This window comes from Phalacrocorax carbo, chromosome 14 (assembly GCF_963921805.1).
Source record: "Phalacrocorax carbo chromosome 14, bPhaCar2.1, whole genome shotgun sequence".
Classification (NCBI taxonomy): Eukaryota; Metazoa; Chordata; class Aves; order Suliformes; family Phalacrocoracidae; genus Phalacrocorax; species Phalacrocorax carbo.
Window position 1 is genome coordinate 17651355 of NC_087526.1, and position 23477 is coordinate 17674831.

General features: G+C 43.8%; 1 protein-coding gene across 4 annotated transcripts in view; it reads left to right on the forward strand.

The window, feature by feature from the left end:
- The window catches only part of CPNE1 (copine 1), a 45242-nt gene that overhangs the window by 20228 nt on the left and 1537 nt on the right, over positions 1-23477 (forward strand). For 3 of the 4 annotated variants that reach the window (XM_064465109.1, XM_064465111.1, XM_064465112.1), the window contains 14 exons: positions 7705-7833; positions 8341-8520; positions 9253-9327; positions 9558-9629; positions 10297-10380; positions 10852-10941; positions 14662-14760; positions 17781-17867; positions 17970-18029; positions 18474-18607; positions 19241-19295; positions 19374-19425; positions 20809-20942; positions 22770-23006. In XM_064465109.1, coding sequence (XP_064321179.1) covers positions 7705-7833; positions 8341-8520; positions 9253-9327; positions 9558-9629; positions 10297-10380; positions 10852-10941; positions 14662-14760; positions 17781-17867; positions 17970-18029; positions 18474-18607; positions 19241-19295; positions 19374-19425; positions 20809-20942; positions 22770-23006 — 1488 coding nt within the window. The remainder of the gene's footprint in view (positions 1-7704; positions 7834-8340; positions 8521-9252; positions 9328-9557; positions 9630-10296; positions 10381-10851; positions 10942-14661; positions 14761-17780; positions 17868-17969; positions 18030-18473; positions 18608-19240; positions 19296-19373; positions 19426-20808; positions 20943-22769; positions 23007-23477) is intronic. The other variant, XR_010375138.1, reaches the window with a different exon arrangement.

Sequence of the window (23477 nt, forward strand, 5' to 3'; positions counted from 1 at the left end):
ACTTATTTCTCAGAAAAGCAGAGGGTGTATATATATAGTAAAGGCATGCACAGGCCTTTCAGCTTGTTGGTTGTAATTAAGGGGGATATTGGTGGTGCATAAGTTAAAAGTGAACACTGAACAGGGTAGAGGTTAGCTTGTAGGAGAAGCTGTTGTTTCCCTAGAGTTGGGGCATGGCTCTTGCTTGGTGTGGGGGGGAAGCTGCAGTAAAGATGATGATATGACTGAAGTTCGTTTGTGTTTTCTGCTGGAAATTACAATCCCATTTCTGACTCTTGTGCTTTATTTCAGCTCTTTTAAACTGTTGTAAACTTGTTACTTTTATTATTGCATAGATAATCTACAGATATATGTATTATCATATGGATATCTTATTAATGTATAGATGTGGTGCTTAGGGACATGATGTAGTGGTGGTCTTGGCAGTGCTAGGTTAACGGTTGGACTCAATCTTAAAGGTCCTTTCCAACCTAATGATTCTATAAATGGGAGCGTTACTTTCTCAGTTGGTTTCCACGGGTGTCTCGGAGGTCGAGTTGCCACAGTATGTGCTCAGCACTCATACCTGTGGGCTGCCTTCAGATATAAAAAACCCAAATTCTTGTGGTGGTACTGGAGCTTCGGGGTTCATGTGGAGACCACTCAGTAAGTAGAATTAGGCCCTAATTTCTGTGCATATTCAGTAGTGCCTTAGGTGTGCAATAGTCAGTAACTTTGCATAAGGCTTGTAGTCAAATTTGGAGCTCAGAAAGGCTTGTCTGGGCTGGTGGCCGTGCTGCTGGTTACCTGCGGTCGTGGCCTGGAGTGGTTCAGTGTCAGCGCAGTCTCACTGCTTCACCACTGCACCCTGTCAGAAACATCTGTCAGCTTTCTGCTCTGTGTCTGTCCTCCATGGGAGCTCTCAGCCCTGAAATTAAGGCTGGACCTTAAGAATGAAATTAAGGATGGACCATGGATGCTCCTTATCAGGACTGAATCAAGCTTCCAGAGCAGTTTGGTTATAAAGGTGTTCTTAATAGTATTCAATATTCTGTTTACTTTTTAACAGTTAACACATGCCTTTTGTTTCACGTTTTATGTCAAATTTGTAATAACAGTTAATTAACCCCCTTCCCACAAAGTTTTGATTGATCAGTCAAAATGTATGGTGACACATACTGTGAAACACAGTATAGGGAATACTGATTGTCTGCCTGTAGTCATGCTGGTTTTAACCATCCTTGCTCCAAACCCCCAGGAATAATGAAATGGTAGAAAGAATTGTGGCCGTTTATATTCTCTGCAGAGCTGCTGGGCTGTGGGGTGAGGCTCTGTGGCCCATGGAAGAGATGGTGTGCTGGGAAAAGGCTGTATTTACTAATTTTTGTGGACTCTGGCCTTTCTCATGAGGCTCTCTTAATCTAATCTTAAAATGAAGATGCTTTTTAGTGCATGTAGTGATACAAACCTAGCTTTATGAAGTCTTTTAGAGCCTTATGGGGTTCAGGAAAGTAGGATTGCATTAGAATTTTTGTTTTGCTAATACATTTAGAAAGTGGTGATGACACTACCTTGGTACCAGCATTAGCTTAGTAATACCAAAAACTGAAATGTAAGAGGCTGCCCCATGAAAATTGAACCAGTAATCTGAGAAAGTGTTGGTTCCGGTGGTCTGGCTATTCAGGATCACAGCAGGAGAAGAGAGAAGCTGTTTTGAAGAAAGTGGGGTGATAACTGTGACATGTGGGACTAAACTAAGCAATGGAAAAGGAGGGGGACCACGTTAGGTTGTTGGGAAGTGGAAGTCTTATTAACAGGGATGGTCTGTTATATGTGTTGGGTGTATTTCTTGAGTTGTTGGGTAGCATGAGGCCAAGATGGTGAAGATCGCAATTGGTACGTAACAGTGGCTGGATTGCTGGCATTTCTGTTGTGTTCGTAAGCAGAACGTAAGGCAGAAGCTGTGGTCAGCCCAGTACAAAACAAGGTCATTGGAAATCAGCTGTCCTTAGGCATATGTATTAAAGCCTCAAGCTTGAGTTAACCAAGTTCTTCAATCAATGTGTAATATTTGGTGTACACTGAAATAGAGCGTGCTGTATTCCTGTACAGAATGGTGTAGTTGATGAAAACTTATTAGTGTGATGAACTAGGAACCAACTGCAGGTTTTCTTGTGCTTAATCCTTGCTTATATTCCATTTTACGGGGAGCAGTGAAACCAAGATGAGCCACAAGTCTGGATCATTTAATAACGCTAACATTTTCTCTCCAGAAGAAATAATTTCTGGCACTACTAAAAATACTGCTGGTGGTGTTTGCTGTGAAGTTATTAAATTTTTCTTGCCTTCCGGGTGACTCAGTGGGCTCTGTGAGCTGCCATAGTGGGGTGATCTGAGTAACAACCCCCTCTCGCCCTGTACTCCCCTTTACCGCATCCTCCCCAGCCTGAAGGGAAAGGGGAGCGTCTCACCTTCTGAGCCTGAAGTGTGGTATGGAGGTGTATAAAGACAAATACTGTAATTCAGTAATTCTCACCTTATGCAGTTCAATACATGATCCTTAGTCGACTAAATGGTGGCACTCCTACTGCAGAGGGATAGGTACAGAAGAGTTTGTTTATGCTTCAAATATCCATATCTGGCATTTTGGGGAGATGTGAGACCCTCCAAAGCTCTTGAATTGGGACAATTAAAATCTTTCAGCACTCTTGTCTGGAGCTTTCTTCAAGCATATATGGACAGTGCTTTCTTATATTTTATTTGCTTTTAAGCTTCGGTTAAGCTGAATTACTAGAAGAAATATTATAGATTAGTGTCGGACTTGTCTATGGAGTTGATTTTGTTTACATTGGAGAATGTTCTTTTCCATGTGAAAAGTTGTTGATTTTTCTGTAGAATCATGTGAAAAGGGTTGGAAGTTCTGAAATGCTTATACAAAACTTCAGAAAGTAGCAGGTAACTCCTTATTCTTCTGAACGTGTAATATGGATCTCTTACGTAATTTTCCTAGAAGGCAGCATTTTTTTTTGTCTCGGTTTGATTATTTAGGACCAACTTCTTTACTGAGGTGCTTCAAGTTCAGTGTAGAACAGCTTTGTTGGAGATACGGGATTTATTTTTCCATTTGTATTACACAGCTATTGGAGTCCATGATCTTTACAGGGAAGAGGTGGTATGCACAGTAAAAATAATTTTGACTTCTTAAACTGGACCTCAGTTTTGTTATCTGAGCACTTCTTAAAGCTTACTTAGTCCAGAGCCATTCTGTGTTTTACTTGAATAACTGGGAATCATGCCTGGTAGAGCAGTGAAAGACTTCTCTGGAGTATGTGCTCAGGAACTTACGGACTTCTGTGGATACTGTTTTGCTCTAGAGTTTCTAGGGATAACATGGGTGATGTATTATTTTTCCTCAAAGTGTGGTGTTATATCCTGAGCAATTCTAAGTAAAGGCAAAAAAAATACAGATGCCTGATGGATCTGAAGAGAAGTGTTGGCAACTTTTTCCCTTGAGGAAGGAATATGCAGAATTCGGCTCAAGATGAAACTTCACAGGCAATGCTTATCAACACTGAGACCCCCGAGTTGTGAGAACTTCAGATCAGATGTGTATGGCTATTGTCAATATAAATTGTTGATTGTGGGGGTATAATGTAATGTCAGTTGTGATTTTACAGACTATTTCTAACAGCAGCACTTATCCAGTGGCTTGCTTACGTTGCCTTTTCTTCTGAACCTGCTATGCTGGGGTGCACCCAGTGGCTCTGTTGTATGTATTTTAACTAGAGTTTGAATTTATTACCATGTTTGGAGTTCATTTTTACTCGGCAAACTGAACTCCTGCTGCTAGAATAGTTTTGTGACTTCCAGGCCATGCTGTACCTTATTCTGCCAGTGGCAGAGTGGGTTGGAGAGATTGTTATATTGTGATCGTTGCAAGCTGTTAAGGATCAATCTATAATAAATCCTTTATAAATTGAATGTGGTTTAATACCTTTATGGAAAGCCATTTGCTGCTATTTTTGCTTTGGAAACATCCATTGTCTTCTGTGAAGCAGAAGTTTCAAATAATAGACGTCATATTAGTTAACAAGGGTGGTTGTGAGGGGGGGAAGTAAGGAATCAGTGAATTAGAATTTCTGGAACTGTTGGAAAACAGAAAAATTTGAGCGTTGCAACAAATGTAAAAAATATTCTGTCATAGTAAAGATTAATTTTTACAAGTCTAAAAGCTAAATTTATTGTGTGTATGTATGTTTATAAGTGTGCTCTATGAAGACTCAGTGAAACAACATGAAATTTGTTTTTGAAAGGTTGGATTGAATCTGCAAGCTGAATGAGATTGGTGTTCTTTGAGGGCATGCCAAGGAAAAAAGGAAAGCTATTAATAAAAATAATAAAACCCCAAGTTCTTTCAGCTTAATTGCATTAAACTGTATACTTAGCCTGGGTTCAGAGCCGTTGTGCACTGTTTGAGCGTAGTAACCACCAGAACCTTTCTCGTGTCATGTGTCCGTCACACAGCACTGCTAAGTGATGAAGCGTTACCGCTGGGTCTGTGTCATTCACAGCCGTGCTGCCAGTGCAGCCCTCGCTCCTTGGGAGCGAGCCGGCGTGCGCCAGCTGGGTAGCTTTGAGTGATGAAATGCCAAGTTGTTGCAGGGTTGTGTGGATGCTCACAACGCAGAAGCTTAAGAGAAAATAAAAAGCATTGCAGGCTTCTGCCTAAAGAGAATCAGGATGGGAGGTTGTATTAGGCACGGGGCTGTTCCTAAGTACAAGTGCTGATTGATGGCATTTTCAAAGCTTTCAGGATGGTCGTGCCTCAGAGGAAGTGAACAGAGCCTTTATGGAGAGAGGTGGAGATGAAAGTCAATGGATATGTTTTGCATAAACAATTCAGGTTTTTGTTGAGTTCAGGAAGAGAGATGCAGTTACTCCAGAAAAATACAGTTTACTGTGAAGAATGAATTCCAGAATTCTTGCTTTAGGGAGGAAAAGAATATTTGAGCCAATGCTTATAATCACTAAATCCTGTTTGAAAATAGCTGGTAACAGAAGTTGGGGCTAGTTTTCCTTATTGCTGAGGAATTCCACTGTTGTCCCCCCCTTCAGTATTTTGTGTGTATGTGTTTGGGAATGAAAATATATTACGCTTTTGATATTTTTAAGCTTTTTAGATGCAAGCAGGTTTCAAGGGATTTGCACTTCTCCCACGAGCTGCGCTGGCAGGATAACTGGGTGAAGGTGCTTACCTAGAGGCTAAGCAGATCTTCAGGCTTGACTGAAATGTTTGTTGTGTCTTAACAGACCACCTGCTCCTTGCTCTTGCTGGGATACTCTGAGTAGTCTGTGATCAGGATTTTCTGCTGCTGTTATTCAAGGAATGGATTGAAACTGGAGAACACCATACAGTGTATTTGGAAAGCTGTGAAGTGGAAAAAAACTTTGTGTGTGCTCTTCAAGGATGTCCGTAGGCAGCAATGTATAAACAATTTCTGGCTGAGGTTCAAACTGATATTTTCAGATTAAACATGAATCTATCTGAATCTGTTAAGGAGCTATTCTTCTTCCCATAAGGGTTCTGTCTAAAGTTGCTTGCTATCCCCCGAGTTGGCGAGGAGGGAGCACAGCCTGTTAGAAGAACAGTTCCTGCTCAGCTGCTCAGAACAACCAGCCTGGCTGTACTCCATTGCGTCCTGGTTGTCACGTGTGTCAGCTGGTGCCCTGTGATCTCCAGATGGAGCAGGAGGATGTAGTGGGAAAGGATCCCTTGTGGTTTGTAACTGCTCAGGGATTCGGCAGAACGTCTGGGCCGTGTCTCCAGGGAAATCCTATGCCATTACTAAATCCAAAACAGTAGGATGAGGCAGCCTTATGGGTATGAGTGTATTGAAAGATAAATCGTTGGAAATGGTGGAGTATTTTCATAACTGCATTGCTACTGACCTGGAGAGACGATCCAGATAGCAGATGGGAGGTGGTCAGGTTTGAGGACTTGTGTCACTTCACCTCCTGGCTTCATTGTGTGGTTTAACAGTTCCTATCTCAAACTTTTAACTTTTCCTCAGCAGTGTCTTTGTAACATGGAATAAATATGTATGGACTTGTTCTGTGTGCAGCTCGAGGCCTGTAGGGATGGTTTCCTCCTAGAAAGGCATTGCTGCTTTTTGGGGATGCTAAAGCTTACAGGCAGCAGTTTCTTTGAGGTTAATTTTACGCCTGATCCTTTGCGCTCTTGGTTCTGTCTCCTGTTGGTACAGAAATCTCTGTTGCGATAAACAGAGAAATGTTGGCACAGGAGTGAAGGCTGGCTGTCCTGATCTTCCTTGTCAAACAGCTGGTTTCATACAAACATGTACAGTTGTCTGCAGAACTGCAGGCTGTACAGATGTGCAAGAGTGAGATGTAAGCTGGTCTGGTGGGATGGTATGTGTAGGTAAAGAAAAAACCTGATACCTGTGACTTGTGATTTTAGGAGGAACATATTTATTAAAGGCAATGGGTTTTTTTGTGCGTCTTACTTGGTCTTGAAAAGTGAATGAAGTGGAAGATGGGTGGCTCTAATTAGTAGATTGAACAGTTGACCAGAGTACTTCAGACTAACCTCTCTGAAAATGCTGGTGTTAAAGCAGATGATGATGGTGACCATAGTAGAAGGCTGAACTATGATCCTTTTTGCCTAAAGCTTTGCTAATTCTATGGGACGCCAGTTTTGTTCTGCCGCCATCACTGGAGCATCCGAGTGCTGTGGCAAAGTGTATTAAGTGATGTCATTAACATCTGTCCAGGGTAGATGGCAGCCAGGAGGTCTAAGGAATTAAATGTTGTCTAATAAAAACTCATCTCTTTGAAAAATATTTACACCCTGCAACTATGAGAAAGCCATGTGGATACTCGGATACTAGAAAGAGCAAACAATTATTTCCTTATTTTCCAAACCCTGAAGGAACTTCTCTGAGATATTCACGTTTAAAGTACTTGGGCAGCTTGAGAGCTCCAACAATCTCTTGAATGCTTTGGTGCTTGAAGGTTTATCTTCTAAATTCAGTTTAGAGAATTATGGCTCTTCCTTAGACAGAAGCATCTGCAGTTTGATACGTAATAAAATTTAGTTATCACGAGGTTGTGAGATCGTAACAGCTGTCACCGCAAAGAACTGGGGCCCTGTGGCTGCCGTGGCTTCGAACGCAGGCCTTGCAGCCGTGGGGGCTTTTCGGCTCTTCGGCCGCCCTGAGCAGATCGCCGCCCGCTCCGTCCGGGCTGGCGGCCGCGGCGCTGCCCGGGGCGCTGCGGGGCCGGCGAGCGCCTGCACGGGCAGAGCTGCGGCTGCCCCGGCGGCGCGGCGACGTTCGAGACGTTTTGGGGAATGCATTTCCCCCTGGGGCGCCGGGGTGGCGGGGAGGGGCCCCTGACCCAGCGCCTGCCACCCGGCCCCCCCCCCCCCCCCCCCCCCGCCGTCGGGAGCCGGAGCTGTCGGGCGCGGCGGGCAGCGTCCGACGGCGGAGGCGGAGGCGGCCGCGCCGGGTGCCCGGCCGTGCGGAAGCCGGCCTCCTCCCTCCCTCCCGCCGGTGCTCGCGCTCCCGTAGTCCTCCCGCCGTGGCGGCGCCGCGGGCGCGCGCTGCTCCCCGGAGCCCCGGCCCCGCCCCGCGGTCGCGCGCGCCGCCGGGAGCACCGGGTCGGGGGCGGGGCCGGCCTGACCCTCCGCTCTGCTCTGCCCCGCAGATGGCTGGGTGCGTGTCACGAGTGGAGCTGTCGGTGTCCTGCCGGGGCCTCCTCGACAGGGACCTGGGCTCCAAGTCGGATCCTCTCTGCGTCTTGCTGCAGGATGCAGGCGGCGGCCGGTGGGCTGAGGTAAGGGCAGCCGCACGCCCCGCTGGCTTTCCTAGCGGGGGCTTCATGCGTGTAAGTCAGGTGCATGTTCCACGAGTGGTCCCCGATGCCCGTGCTCAAACTCTGCTTGGAGTTCTGCGTTTGTTAGTTTCATTAACTGCTTATATGTTTGCCTAGAGTTGCATTGGGATGTTTGTTTGCCTGTTACTGCATAACCCGTCCTCTTTCCTTTACCTCAGAGCACGCAGTCCAGACTGCAGCATTTCACCATACTTTCCTCTAATTTGCAGAATTTTCCTGTACGGTAACATTTATTGTTGGATGTAATGTCCTTTCTTGGCAAGCCGTCGGTCAGCCTGGCAGCAGTGGCCTGGTTCTGCACCGAGCATGGAGCATGGTCCAGGTTGCATAGCCTGGCTGGTGCCTGTGTTCGATCAGCGCAGAAGTCTGGGTCGCAGATTAAAAGCTGTGTTGGAGAAAGCATGGGTCTTACGCATCATCGACGGCTTTGCTTCTGCGTTTGTGCAGCTAGATCGCACGGAGAGGATCAAGAACTGCCAAAACCCTGAATTCTGCAAGAAACTGGTTGTGGACTACTATTTTGAGAAAGTGCAGAAGCTGAAATTCGGCGTATATGATATTGATAACAAGTCCTTTGATTTGAATGACGATGACTACCTTGGCGGGACTGAGTGCACGCTGGGACAGGTATGCGTAGAGGCGTGTGAAGTGATCCGCAAAGCGTGGCAAGCGTTGGGTGTATTATGAAAAATGAGGTGAAAGTCTGCTTTATCAAAGGCTTCAACATATAAAAATTTGAAAACATTTTGTTGAACAGGTTAGTTTGCATTACTGTTGAACATAGAAAAATCATTGTGCCAGTCACAAAGTGAAGGTTAGAAATATACAAGGTTTGCTTAGGCGGTGTGTGTAGCACTAAAGGCAGTCTGTGAGTAAGGAAGGCATGGTGCTTGGAGAGCTCTGATGGAGTTTCCTTTTTACAAAGTGATCATCAGTAAATTTGGGTAAATAAGGCCATTTGAGATTCTGTATTCATTTCCTGAGGAGAGGTCGGTATTGCTAGGTAGGAGAAGAAAAGTGGGGTTTGTGTTATTAAAGAAAGACTTGATAATTAAATAGCCTTTTCTGATTTTAATAGCTTTTTGGCTACTTGTGATGAAAATGTCTCTTGTGTCTTGGGGGTAGAAAAAATAGGAGGCTAAAGTTGCGTTTGGAGACGAGTTACTGGGTGCTGTTTTGTGGATAGTGAGAGAAGGCAATTTTCAGATTGTTGCGCCACTCAGGAGCGCAAACTGACGGCTGTCGCTGTCGGAAATGCGTTTATCTCTTAGATCTCTCAGGAGAGTTTGAGAATTTTGCTTCTGAATAGTAGTTCTTTGCTCTTTTTCTAATGACATTTATATTGTCTTTAAATCTTAGGTTGTGTCCAGCTCGGTGTTCACCCGACCGTTGGAACTGAAGCAAGGAAAGCCAGCAGGAAAGGGCACCATTACGGTAAAGAAGGTTTTTGGTGTGGAAAAAATGGTTTCTCATTTTTTCATATGTTGTCTGGGAGAAAGTAACGCTTCTAGTTTTCTTTCGGTATATCTTCAAATGCTACACGTGTACAGGAAAGAGATATTTGTAACTGCAGTTTCTCTTTCATGGACAAAGTATGAGCAAAACTCTGTGGGGTTTCTTTTCTTTTTTTCTTTTTTTTTTTTTTTTTAATATCTGTGGCACAGATTTCAGCAGAGGAGATTAAAGATACCAGGGTTGTGTACATGGAAATTGAAGCCCAAAACTTGGACAAAAAGGTATTGATTCTTCTCAGTTGCATTGCATGCTTCTGCGATATTTACAGTTAGTGCCTTTTGGCCAGGAATCTCTCTCTGTTTGCAGACACTCAACTAAGATGGGTAATTCACGTATGGAAAAAGGCTCCCTGTGTTTCATTACTTACAGTGAAGTAAACTGGAGACATAATTTCGTGTTGAAAACCACAATGTAGAACCAGAAACTCAACTGCCAGGTTTAGGTATTAGGGGATTTTTTGGCATTGGAACATTCTGTATATATACAGTTCGGTATTGTCTCCAATGAATATTGTAGCTGTGAACTGAGCTTTCTGTAACGTTGTTAAGGAAGAAAAGGTGGAAATTCAGGGATGCTGCCTCGATGTTATTTTAAGCCAAAGACCAGCCCAGGGATTTAGTGACCCTACTGCTCAGTCAGCAAAATGACGTGATTTATAGTGACAAAAATGGTCTGAGGCGGTGGTCTTGGAATCAGAGCTGATAAATTCTGATGACTTAGAAAGTGCAGCAGTTTAAAAGAGAAAAGTAAACTAAAAGAAAGGAAAACAAATTTATAGTTTGTTTGACTTGGTGCTTTGTTTGAAGTATTGTCTACTGATCAGCCAGCTCTTCTCTCATCTTAGTAAATTACAGGAGGCTGATTACTTCTGTTGGTTTTTGTTTGCAGGATTTCTTAGGTAAATCGGATCCGTTTTTGGAGTTCTACAAGCAGAGCGGTGCTGGAATGTGGCAGCTGGTGTACAGATCAGAGGTAGTATTTCTATGCTGATGTTTTTCTTGGGTGGATCAGACACCTTACTCCTACCAAAAGTGGGAGTCCCACTCCTGGTCATACTTTGCACCAGTTCTGCAATGAAAGTTGTCTTGTACCCTAGAAAAGGGATGCTGCTCGCTGACCTGGCAGAACATTGTTTGTTTACTGCCTGGTGACTGGATTAAGCTGGCTCAGTGAAGGGTCCAACCATGCACCGAGGGAGAAGAGTGGCACAACTCTCCTCCCTTTCAGCGGTGATGAGCTGTTAGGTTGGCTTGGCTCTAAAATATAACTTTACCCAAACTTCAGCTTTTATTTCTTACAGAGCTTTTGCTTGGCTGCCCATGCATGGCAGGGTTGAACTGACTGCGGCTGTTCTTAGGTAGCTGTGCAGAACCCTTGCCTTATGTTTCTTAGTGACTTGCGTGCGGCATCCCTCACGTGACATTATGCTGTAATTTTTTTAAGGTGATTAAGAACAACTTAAATCCGTGCTGGAGGAAGTTCAGTGTTCCCTTGCAGACGTTCTGTGGCGGAGACTTTAATAAACCTGTCAAGGTACAGCCTTCAGAAATCCAATCTCTGTTGATACTAACTATGAGTTATCAGGTTGTCTAGCCATATTTAAATTTTTCAATTGCCTTTCTAGAACAGTAGTGTGGCAGATAACTGATTATATATCTATTAAGTATGAAGTCTGTATTAAAACATCATGAGTTGTCAAACTAAGAAGTCAGGAAATGCAGAAGTGACACACTTTGTAATGATCAGTCATAAGTATTATAACTGATTTTTTCACTATTCTGGGCAGGTTTCAGTGAGTATTTTTGTTTTCGTTGGTTTTGGGGGGGTGTTTGGTTATTTTTGTTTGTTTGGGTTGGTTGTTTTAAACTGTGGCTTTCTAGCACTCTTAAGTTAACTGAGAAGCTCATATATGTGGGACAAGCTTGAGTGCCTTAGGATACTGACACTGAGGGGACCTTAGTGCATCTGTCAGATTCATCCGTTCATGAGACTGGCAGTCTTGCTTCCACTCTTTTTCAATATGTTCCAACTAGAAATTTGGTTTTGAGTCAGAACTGCAATTCCTTGTGGTCTTGTATATGATGACTAATTCTCTTTGGTCCTGGTTTATGGAGGTGGTAGCAGAGCAATTACATCTTCTATTAAGTTTCTACAAAAGACAATCTGATAGCAAATTAATTTATTTTCTTTTTCCAAGCAATGCATTGATAATGTAAAGGCATTTAAATCCATAGATGATTCTATGTGAGTGTAGTCTCTCTCTGCTTATCCAACTCCTAAACACTTTCCATTTGCAGAATTTTCCTGCCTCATTCTGTCTGTGAAGAAATCTGATGTTGGAAGTTTGATCTGAAAGGTTTAGCAAAAAGCATGTTTTTTTGTGCTGCATGGCAGGTCCAAAGAGTTACTGAGATTTTTAACCTGGAAGTAGATGTTCGGGTGTGCTGGGCTTGTCGATACGTGGCAATGTTCTACGTGTGTTCGCGAGCTTTTATTGTTGGGGAATCAACAGCCTTGGGTCAGAAAGAAGTTCTCTTGGTCCAAAAGGGAGCAGCAAATGTGGAAAGGAGATGGCAAGGAGGTGCATGTTGCTATTTGTCAAAACTGACATGAGATGGCACAGTCCACACATTCTATTGCATGAGGCTGTATTTGCTATAGTCCAAAAAGATTTGTGCGGTTGGTTTTGTTGTTGTATGGGGATTTTGATTTAGTTTTGGGTTTTTTGTTTGTTTTGGGTTTTTTTGTTTGTTTGTTTTCCAGAATTTTTAAGTGCTTTGGAATTCACTTTGGAATGACCCGCTTCTTAAAAAGGATAGATCTTTACTGACAGTTGTTTCAGTCAAAATTGTTGATGCATGTGCAAATAATCTATTTCACAGCACAGCTGTGAAAAAAGATCATACTGTTCTTGTACTTAACAGGTTAGGGAAGTCAGGCAGGAGTTTCACTAGCAGTGCTGAAGAATATAATATTGCACTGGTGTTTCATTTTTTCATCTGGTATTTGCTGCTCTGAACCTTGTTTGAGGCTTCCAAAAATTTACTTAGGAACAATTACATGTGACATAATGGTAGTCAGTGAAGGGAGAACTCCTTGTACTTGAGCACAGTGGAAACAGCTATTTTAATGTGTCCCCTAAATATCAGCTTTGCCAGCTGTCTGTGAGGATTATGTACTGACTATGTGCATGAATATAAATGTTTTGACCAAATTAACTTTGCTACCTAATACTTCGGTAGTTTTCTCTTAATTGTGATGAAAAGCGATGTTCTCCTTGTTCTGTATTAAGAACAGCTCAGGTTTGTGACACAGCGTAATCTTAATGACAGTTTCATTAAAAATAGAGACAAATCAAAGTAGCAACTCTCCCCCATAGTTATTTAAATGAAAATAGCAAATGTGAAATTTGAGGGTGTTGGTATTGGAACAAAAGCTGCCAGTCCATGTGTTTGATGGTAAACCCATTTGCTGTGAATTCTTAAATTTCCTCCTCAAGATGAAAGGGGCCCTTTTACCTGCTGACTGTATTCCAAGGCTCGTAATGAATATTGGATAGTTCATTTGCAAAGGAAAAATTCATCATTAAATAACTATATACAGAGTCCTGCAGTATTGCTAGCAGGATTTTGTTTGCAGTAGCACCGCAGCAGCTTTGGGCTGCATACAGTGAATCTTGGCCAGTTTTAGAAAATGCTTGTAAAAAGAGGTTTGTTTTAAGCCATATCATGCTGCGAACCAATAATTTTATTGGTGTGGCTGAGAGGGGGAGCAGGAGCAAGCAGGAGGGGAGAGGAAGTGCATGGAGGTCGCAGCTGCTGGATTCTCTGCGGCTATCCAGGTGTGTTGGCATGAAGGAGGCCCTGCACTGGACGTCCGCACCCTGGCTTCTGCATGAGAGCCTCCTTCGTTGGACCCCCTGGCATAATCCAGTTGCTTTTGGGTGAAGAAATATCAGAATTGTTGAGAGAGGCAAAGTGGAGTTCAGGCAGGAAGGTGGGAGTTGCTTCATGGTGGAGCATGCATAAGAGAGGAGTGGAAAGGTGTGGTGGGTTGGGAAGGGGAAAGGGGGAGAAAGGGGGCACAGTCTCTAAGGTGATCTTGTTTTCCAATTAAGACACTGAAGGATGGCACATTTCATTTAGGTGGCTAGATCAGGCGATAATTAACCCAGCTTTTTGTACAAGTTTCCCACTCATACCAGTGGCAGATTGCTGGTGCATCAAAGTAGTCCTAAAAGAACCCTGTCTCAAATTCAGATACATAGCCATTGAATTTGACATCCTTATCGAGGTGTTACCCATGGGTTCATCTTGTCCCTTCGTCCTGAGGAGGAAGCTGTCGCTGTGGTTTATACTGGAGTAACATCAGTTTTCTTTGTTATTAAAGACAGATCTCAGAGAGAGCTTTTGAGCCTGTGTAGCATGTGGACTTCAATGGGGGAGGAAGCAGCTGTTCACAAACTGTTTCTTGATTGACTGCTTCTGGAAATACTTGTGTCCTGTAGTCATGTGTGTTGTGCATATTATTAATGCGCCTCTTAGTTGATTTTATGGGGAGCTATTGACAATACACATCTTACTGTGTTTGCTCCAAGCCATAGTTCTTAGCATATTTTTATTTTTAAATGCATTGCTCTTTTGCATTTCCTGGTTCTGAAGCTGTCATGCTGATCTAAACATGACTGGTCGTTAATTAAGTATTTATACTTTGATTGGTATAAGATGCAGAAAAAGACAGACCTAGTGCCCTGTGGAAATTGTAGTTTCTTTGAAAATCGATGCTTTTGCTGGGCAGAAGAAAAGAGTATATTCAGAAAGTGTTTAAATAACAAACTGACAAACTTTTAATTGCTTCTTCCCATTACCCCAGTTGCATATCTTGTCCCGAATGATCTCACATTTACATATCTGGGCTGTGAAATGTTGGGTTGTTTGGGTTTTTTTTTTTTTGTTTGGTTTGTTTTTTTTTTTTTTTAATCTCTTGTGTTTAAACTAGGGAAAGCTTTCAATTAAAACTTTCACTTAAATGGGTGGGCAACTGAACATCCTCCTTTTTCTGAGATTCACTCTGGGTGTCTTTCTTACTATCAGGTTTCAGTTAGTGATATGGATGGCACCACCAGTTCAGATGTGATTGGGGAATTCACTAGCATTGCTGCAGAGCTGTCAGGAGCAGGAGGTCAGGTGGTGAGCAGCTGCCACTCTCCCTAATGCAATACACTTGCCCATGGCTTGCTCTGTTCTCTTTCAGGTACAGTGTGCGGATCACGACAGTGATGGGTCGCATGACTTGATCGGCACTTTTGAAACTAACCTGACTCAGCTGCAGAAAGCAAGTGATGGCTCTCCGGTGAGCTTTCTCAATCCCCTGTAACTTCACCCCTAATTCAGTCTTTCACAATCCCTTTTTAATATTGACCTCGGAGATATACTTTCAGTGGTTGCCTCCAAAAGTGATTTTTTTTCTGTCTGAATCTTTGTACTACTAAGCCAACATCTGGGAAGAATAAAACCTGGTGTGGGAATTATATTGCTCTGTTTTCCTTGGGTACTGTTACCATTCCTATTCCTAAAGACATCCTTGAGCCTGTTGTCTGCTAGCTGCCTGCCACTTTTCCCAGCGGTGCAGCTTGTTTTGGTCTCTGCTGAGTCAGGTGGAAATAAAAGGGCTTGTTAATGCTTCAACAGATGAGCCCAGAGGTAGGGATTGTTTCAGATAACATTTGTGCTTGAGCTGGTCACCTTCACAAGCATTCTGGTCTCCTCTCTAGCTAAATGAGAGAAGCAGTGCTTCCAAGGGGCACACTTCTTAGAGACATGGAATCGTATAGGTTGGAAAAGATCTTTAAGATCAAGTCCAACTGTAAACCTAATGCTGCCAATTCGCCACTAAACCATGTCCCTAAGCACCACATCCAAATGTCTTTTAAATACTTCCAGGGATGGTGCCTCAACCACTTCCCTGGGCAGCCTGTTTCAATACCTGACAACCCTTTCAGTGAGGCAGTATTTCCTAATATTCAATCTAAACCTCCCCTGGCGCAGCTTAAGGCCATTTCCTCTCATCCTATCGCTAGTTACTAGGGAGAAGAGACCAGCCCCCCCCTCACTCCAGCCCCTCTCGGGCAGCTGCAGAGAGCGAGAAGGGCCCCCCTCAGCCCCCCCTTCTCCAGGCTAAACCCCCCCAGCTCCCCCAGCTGCCCCCCAGCACACTTGTGCTCCAGACCCTGCCCCAGCCCCGCTGCCCTTCTCTGGACACGCTCCAGCCCCTCCAGGCCCTTCTTGTCCCGAGGGGCCCAAACCTGAGCCCAGCACTCGAGGTGGGGCCTCCCCAGGGCCGAGCACAGGGGCCCCATCCCTGCCCGGCTCCTGCTGGCCACCCCAGTGCTGACACAAGCCCGGGGGCTGGTGGCCTCCTTGGCCACCCGGGCACTGCTGGCTCATGCCCAGCCGGCTGTCAGCCAGCACCCCCAGGGCCTTCTCCGCCGGGCACTTCCCAGCCCCTCTGCCCCAGGCCTGGGGCGCTGCCTGGGGTTGGTGTGACCCAAGGGCAGGACCCGGCACTGGGCCTTGTTAGACCTCACACAACTGGCCTCGGCCCATTGATCCAGCCTGCCCAGGCCCCTCTGCAGAGCCTTCCCTCAAGCAGATCAGCACTCCCACCCAACTGGGTGTCATCTGCAAATTTACTGAGGGTGCACTTGGTCCCCTCATCTAGATAATTTATAAAGATATTAAATAGAACCAGCCCCAACACTGAACTCTGGGGAACACCACTGGTGACCAGCTGCCAATTGGATTTAGCTCTGTTCACTACAACTCTCTGGGCTTGGCCATCCAGTCAGTTTTTTACCCAGCAAAGAGTACCCCTGCCCAAGCCATGAGCAGCCAGTTTTTCCAGGAGAATGATGTGGGAAACAGTGTCAAAGGCTTTACTGAAGTCTAGGTAGACAACATCCCAGCCTTTCCCTCATCTACTAAGCAGGTCACCTTGTCATAGAAGGAGATCAGGTTAGTTAAGCAGGACCTGCTTTTCCTAAACCCATGCTGACTGGGCCTGATCACTTTGTTATCCTGTACGTGCTGTGTGATGGCACTCAGGATGATCTGCTCCATAACCTTCCCTGGTACTGAGGTCCAGCTGACCAGTGTCTAGTTCCTCCTTCCAGCCCTTCTTGTATATGGGTGTCACATTTGCTCATCTCCAGTCAACTGGGACCCCTCCAGTTACCAGGACTGCTGATAAATGATGGAAAGCAGCTTGGTGAGCACATCCACCGGTTCCTCCAGTACCCTTGGTGGATTCCATCTGGCCCCATAGACTTGTGTGTGTTTAGGTCAGGTAGGAGGTCACTAACCATTTCCCCTTGGATTATGGGGCCTCATTCTGCTCCCTGTGTTCCGGCTCAGGGGGCCGAGTACCCAGAGAACAACTGGTTTTATATTAAAGACTGAGGCAAAGAAGGCATTAAGTACCTCGGTCTTTTCGTCAGCCTTTGTCACTCTTTCCTCCCATATCTAAAAAGTCTGGAGATTCTCCTTAGCCCTCCTTTTGCTCATAATATATTGATAGAAGTATTTTTTATTGTACTTTACGGCAGTAGCCAGATTAAGTTCTAGCTGCCTTGCCTTGGTCATCCAGTTTAGAAGTTGAATCATTTGCTTGTGGTGTCAGTTTCTCTCTCTTGATTGCAATGAAAACCTGAACTCTTGTTCTCATGGAGACGGATATCTAGATTAATATCTAGATATATCAGATGAATCTGCACACAGGACCTAGCCTAGGACTGCTTCCATTTGCCAGCCAACTTGATTTTTGTGGTTGTAATCCTAAAGCTGGTAGAAGATTCTTGCCTCTTTCCCTAGGCCATGTGAAATCGGAACTAATGCAAATGAAAAAACAGTGAAACGCTGCCATTGGGAACCTGCGACCTAGGTTTTTTGGCCTCCCTCACCCAAAGGTTTCGCCACCTCATTTTCTGTTTGAGTGCATTCCCTTCCCTTAACTGAAAAAGAACCTGATTATATTAAGAGAAATGCTTGTATTTGTGATAAACTTTTTTTTTCCTCTGATACAATGACCCTGTTCCATGATTGCATACAGAATAACAGTTATGTTGTTGAGAGAGGCTTTTATGAGGTCTTCCCTCGTGTTTTGCCCAGTGCTGGTAGGAAAAGCATCCTGCTTAACTTGCCAGGTAGAAGCCAAAGTAGTTGAAAACTTTTTCTAAAATTAAGTTTCAGAATTCTGCCAGATATTTGTGTAACTCAGAAATTGTGTGATGTCTGACGCTGTTCTGTTTCATTAATTTGCTGTGCTGTAAATGCAGATGTTTTGGAACTTGCTTCCTGTATGCTTGCGTTCTGTAGGTGGAATTCGAATGCATTCATCCTGAGAAAAAACAAAAGAAAAAGAGCTACAAAAACTCTGGTATTATTAGGATAAAATCCTGCAAGGTAAGATGATTTTTGTTGGTTTTTTACTTTTTTAATTTTCTGATTGTCATGAAATCTGTTCTTATGGGGAGGAGGTATAACACTATCTACCTGTTCCTCTAGATTGAGACAGAATATTCGTTTCTGGACTACGTCATGGGAGGCTGCCAAATTAACTTTACAGTGAGTTGTTTTCCCACTGCACATCTTGGTAGATGACAGGACAAAGCAATGAAGTTATGATTAGTACTTCTATTTGCAGTGTGAATGACTGCGAATGCAGTGTGAATTTGCAGTGAAACTTCAAACTGGAAAAAACACGATACTATATTTTACTTTTTGTGATCAAGTAGCAACTTTAATGGAACCAGGGTTTCTTAAACTTCTTTTGAGAAATTGGTTCAGTCTATCAGTGGAAAGCTTTACTATTTCTTAAACATGCATGTACCCCAATGGGAAAAGGTACGCTGGCTTGTTTGCCTGTCCCTGTATAGGGCTGCCTGTGTGCCTGGGAGGAAGGGAGCTGTGTGGGCCTCGTCTAACCCTCTGTTTCTGGGTATGGTTAGTTCTTCTCATTTGCTTATGGTGATGTCTCAGTGACTTGCTGTCATCATCTTGACTGATTAGGTGGGTGTAGACTTCACTGGCTCCAACGGAGATCCCAAGTCACCAGATTCTCTTCACTACATCAGCCCAGACGGGATAAATGAGTACCTGATTGCTATCTGGAGTGTGGGAAGTGTAGTCCAGGATTATGACACGTATGTCATGATCTTAACTGATCTAGCCACTGCATCAAAAATGTGTCACAGCGGGTGTCAGCGATCAAGGCTGATAGCTTGTTCCAGAGCTGTAATGTTTGAATGACTGAGGTGCTACCTTTCCTCGGGAGATTCCTTCAGGAGCTGCTACCACTTCCTCCTGCTTCTGCACCAACAGGGAGGGCAGTGGCAGCCCTTCGTAATTTGGCATACTTGCTTGATTTGTCCCTGCACGTCTGCCCTATTATGGCCCTGGGTTACTCTGTAATGCTGCTTTAGCTGGTTACTAACCCCTTGTTGCTGATAATGCATTTCAAACATGAATGCTCTGTTTGATTTAATGGGAGTATGTTTGTCAGCTCTATCCTTTAGCCAGGCTGTGGTTGGTTTGGCTTTGCTCCTGCAACTTGGAGATCTCCTGAGAGTCCTATGGGGTGCTACTCTGAAACTGTCAAGCCCAAGCCTGCAACCCTTAGGCGACTGGTGGCTGGCCAGGGGGAGCTAGATGGTGTACCCATTCCTCACGGCAGGAATTGAACCTTGGTCTCCAGCTGCTTTCTGGGAATAAAATGGAATAGTGAGTTATTAAAGAATTGCTCCTTCTCATTTCTTGTTGTTGCCCTTTCTCGCCAGGGACAAGCTGTTTCCTGCATTTGGGTTTGGAGCTCAGATTCCTCCTAGCTGGCAGGTAGGGCCTTCACAACACTGAGCAATTGCTCTGTCTGTGCCTCCATTCCCTAACTGTTTGTAATGTCCCCTTTCCTAGGTATCTCATGAGTTTGCTTTGAACTTCAACCCCAGCAACCCTTACTGCCAAGGTGAGGGTGCCTCTTTGTTAATATTTCACTGAGGGGGACAGGTGTTTAAAGCGGTGTATTTCTTCCATAACTGGTGCATAACTGCAGCAAACTAGATTTACACTCACCTGGAGGCTGACAAGAATGGATGGGTGTTGATGCAGACTTCTGTGTGGTCTATGTACGCTCTAGTGAAGGGGTCTAGATTTAATCTGATGTTAGTCTGTGCTGAAACTTTTGTTGCTGCAGCTTGGTTACTTCTGGTATGTTATAGGTGGCAGTGGACTCAGATCAGCAGTGTGCCTGTGCTCGTCATGTTTCCAGAGTAACCATCTGCTAAGGCTGTGAGAGATCATGGTTACTTCATTGGGAATGTGTATATGTTTGAATATTATCTTTTAAAGAGTTGACTTAAAAGCTTGTTTTCTTTATAGCCACCTTCTTTAGTGGAGGTTGTTTCAGCTGTTTGCGATGGCAGCTCTCTAAGATGGATTATGACCTCTAAGGACTAAGAACTCTTTCAGCATACAGTGACACAGAATTGTTCTTGAACAAGCATTTTTAACTCATTTCAGTTCTTCTCTCTGGTATAAGGCCAACAAAAAATGGAATCTGAGATTCAGTGTTAAAATCCAGGCATTACTGTTGTCAGTTCAGCATTGTCTGCCTCACTGGGATGTGTGTCTTTGACCTTTAAGGGTCCCTGTGCAGTAGTTTTGAGAGTTGCTGCACTAAAACCTGCATGGTGGACAGCGCAAGCAGCAGTATCAAATGAGGCTACATTGATACAAGCCAAGAATAGGCCAATTTAGGTGAATTAGAAGAATATGCTCAATTTAAAAATCAGACTTTAAATATTTTTTTTCTTTTTAATTTGTTTAGTTAATCTGAGAAAAGCTTCTTGCGTAGGAAAAACATTAAGGATGCTGTTTCTGTTACAGAAATGTTTGAATCCTGAATCAGGGTTATTGTCTAACTTTCATACAAGGAAAATACAGTTCTAGAGAGCTTCTAACCTTGTTGTCTAATTAGACTATAAGCAATTAAACAAGACAAAGTAGATGAAAAGGTAGAAAGAACAAGGTAAACGTAGTCATCAGCATGCCTTCACCAGATTATTCTTCCCACAACTTCCATGAGCTTTGTGATGTTAGAGGTGCAAAGAGTAATGTGAAGACTGTAGAACGGGGGAGAAACCTGCAAACCTTGTCTCTGCAGATGTCCGCTGGTTTCAGCCCTGTGCTTTGTATATTTGCTGTTACCCTGCTGCTTATTTGTCCTTTAGGAATTCACAGCTGTATGAGAGTTATTACCCTTTTGCCGTACTATTTTAGTAATGTTATAAAAAAAATTACTGGAGAATTTGTGAAGCTCTTGTGGCAGCTTGCCTTCCTTGTGTTACAGGGATCCAAGGAATAGTAGAAGCCTACCGCCAGATCCTTCCTCAGATCCGACTCTATGGGCCAACCAATTTCTCTCCTATTATAAACCATGTGGCAAGGTTTGCAGCACACTCGGCACAACAAGCAACTGCTTCAGTGAGTGCACGTCCTTTACTGGGGATCTGCATTGGGTTGATATTTCAGTTTTCCATGTTTATGATGGCATAGAATGGAATGGTAAAGTGGTATTGTCTTCCTTCCTTCGGATCCCAAGTTTGGTCCTCTCCTACCACCTACAGGGAGGCTGTTGGTGCTCTCTTGGTACATATTGATATGAACCGTGTCGTGGTTCAGCCCCAGTCGGCAGCTAAACACCGCGCAGCCGCTCGCTCACTCCCCCCGCCCCTGTGGGACAGGGGAGAGAATCGGAAGGACAAAAGCAAGAAAAAAAACTTTTAGGCTGAGATAAGAACAGTTTAATAATTAGAATAAAGTAATAATAAAAAGGGACAGGGGAAAAAAGGGAAAAAACCAGAAACACAAACGATACAACAGCTCACCACCCGCTGACCGACACTGCCTGTCCCTAAGCTGTGAAATCCTGCCTCCCTCCCCCGGCCAGCCCCTCCCAGTTATCATACTGGGCATGGTGTTGCATGATCTGGAATATCCCTTTGGCCAGTGGGAATCCGCTCTCTTGGCTGTGCCCCCTCCCCTCCCGGCTGCTTGTGCCCCCGGCAGCGCATGGGAAGCTGGAAAAGCCCTTGACTATTCTAGTATAGAATGCATGGCAGAGCATCCATGCTACCATACAGTTGTGTTGCACATCTCATTTCTATGCTTGCGTGGCCATGGCTGCTGTTAAAATTCAGCTCTGTTTCTTTAAACTTCATTCCTTTTGCTTAAGGACAAAGGACTCTCATACTGTGATAGATTTAACTGATTCCATTTTGACAGACCAATCAGAGGAATTTCACTGTACACTCTGATACTTGCTTTGTGGTCTAGCTGTGTCAGTATTTTTGGTTCTACATACATTTGTGTGTACGTCGAATAAATTTCCCAGACTGTGAGGTGCTTGGTCCAGGGACATCCATTTCTTACATTTCTGAGGGTATTTTTTCAGCCTTCCCAACACTTGGGAGAATCTTATTTCTCTTTATATGTTAAATATCTCTACTACTTCTTATAGATTAAAGCCTAACTATTTAAAGATTCTGCCAGTAATGGGGTACAACCATAGTAACACTTGTTTTAACTGGATTTTGGAATTGGAAATTCAGTTTTATTTTTATTGTGTGTGTCTCATTTTTTATTTTAATTTTAAGTCTGTAGGTAGCTGTCAAAAAACAGTGGTTGCTCATTTCAGAACCAGCTACTAAACCTTAAGCCTCTGGAAAAGGAAGGATATGTTAAACACTTTACCATACTGATGTGTTGGTTTGAGGTATTTTTTTCTTTCTAGAAAAGCTCCTGTATCCCCTCTTGTCATCTCTAGAGCATCTTTGTGTCATGGCATTCGTCATGGCCATGTTTTGAGATTTCTAATACTTAAAATTTAAATTATTGGTAACTAAAAAAGAAGGCTTTTTGAGTTACACTCCAGGGATATTAAACTTTAGCCTTTTTGAGATATCAGTGAATAAAGCAGCATCCATCAGTCATTTTTGTATGCGGCTTTGTTGATTTAGGAGTACTTTGCTCATCTCTAGTGCCTTCTGCCAATTGATGTAACTGTTCTTTATAAATTGAATTTAAGCCTCTATCTTTTTTGTAGTACAAAGGAAATTTGAAGTGCACAGAGAAAGGTGTTATACATGTGAAAAAACGGGAATAAACATAAGTTTCTTTAAGGTTCTGTGGGTAAGACAAAACCAGAACCATATGATCTCTTTCTTAGAGTAAGAAATTGCTCCATTTGCCTTCAGTTATGTGAGCTTTGGTGTTGATCTCCCTAACTGGGTGCTTTCTAATATTTTTCAGCAATATTTTATCTTGCTGATCATCACAGATGGAGAGATCACTGATCTGGACCAAACCAGGCAAGCAATTGTTAATGCCTCTAAGCTGCCGATGTCCATCATTATTGTTGGAGTTGGTGAAGCTGATTTCAAGGCAATGGAGTTCCTTGATGGAGACAACGGTGTCCTGAAATCCCTGACAGGAGAGCCAGCTGCACGAGACATTGTCCAGTTTGTTCCTTTCCGACAATTCAAAAATGTAAGTTGTCTTTAACTTCAGAACAGTCCCGCTGCCAGTATATATGCAGTTACTACATCTGAAAAATGAGCATGGGTCTAGACCAGGCAGCAAGCTGCATGCTCAAAGTGCTGGCCAAACTGTTCGCTCCCAGGGGGAGTTGAGATGTTTGCTTTTGTGTTCGAGACTGTGTGCCTTGTCACAGCTCTCTTGCAACTTCTCCTAAAGAGCTCTCGTCGTATCATTGATTCAGTGTAATACCTCTTGGCTATTGCAGAGTTAAAGGAGTAAAGAAGATGTTTTCTCTCCTGGGATGCAAACATATAGGCAAAGAACTGAGATCATGGTGTTGGTCTCTAATATTGAGACCCATGAGTGATGTAGTGTGAGATGTGTCTTCCCTGCTGTTGAAAGCAGTCCTTTCGTTCCCAAGCTCCTCCCTACTTCCACTGTTGGCGCTAGCATTCATGCATACTGCACAGGGAATTGGGT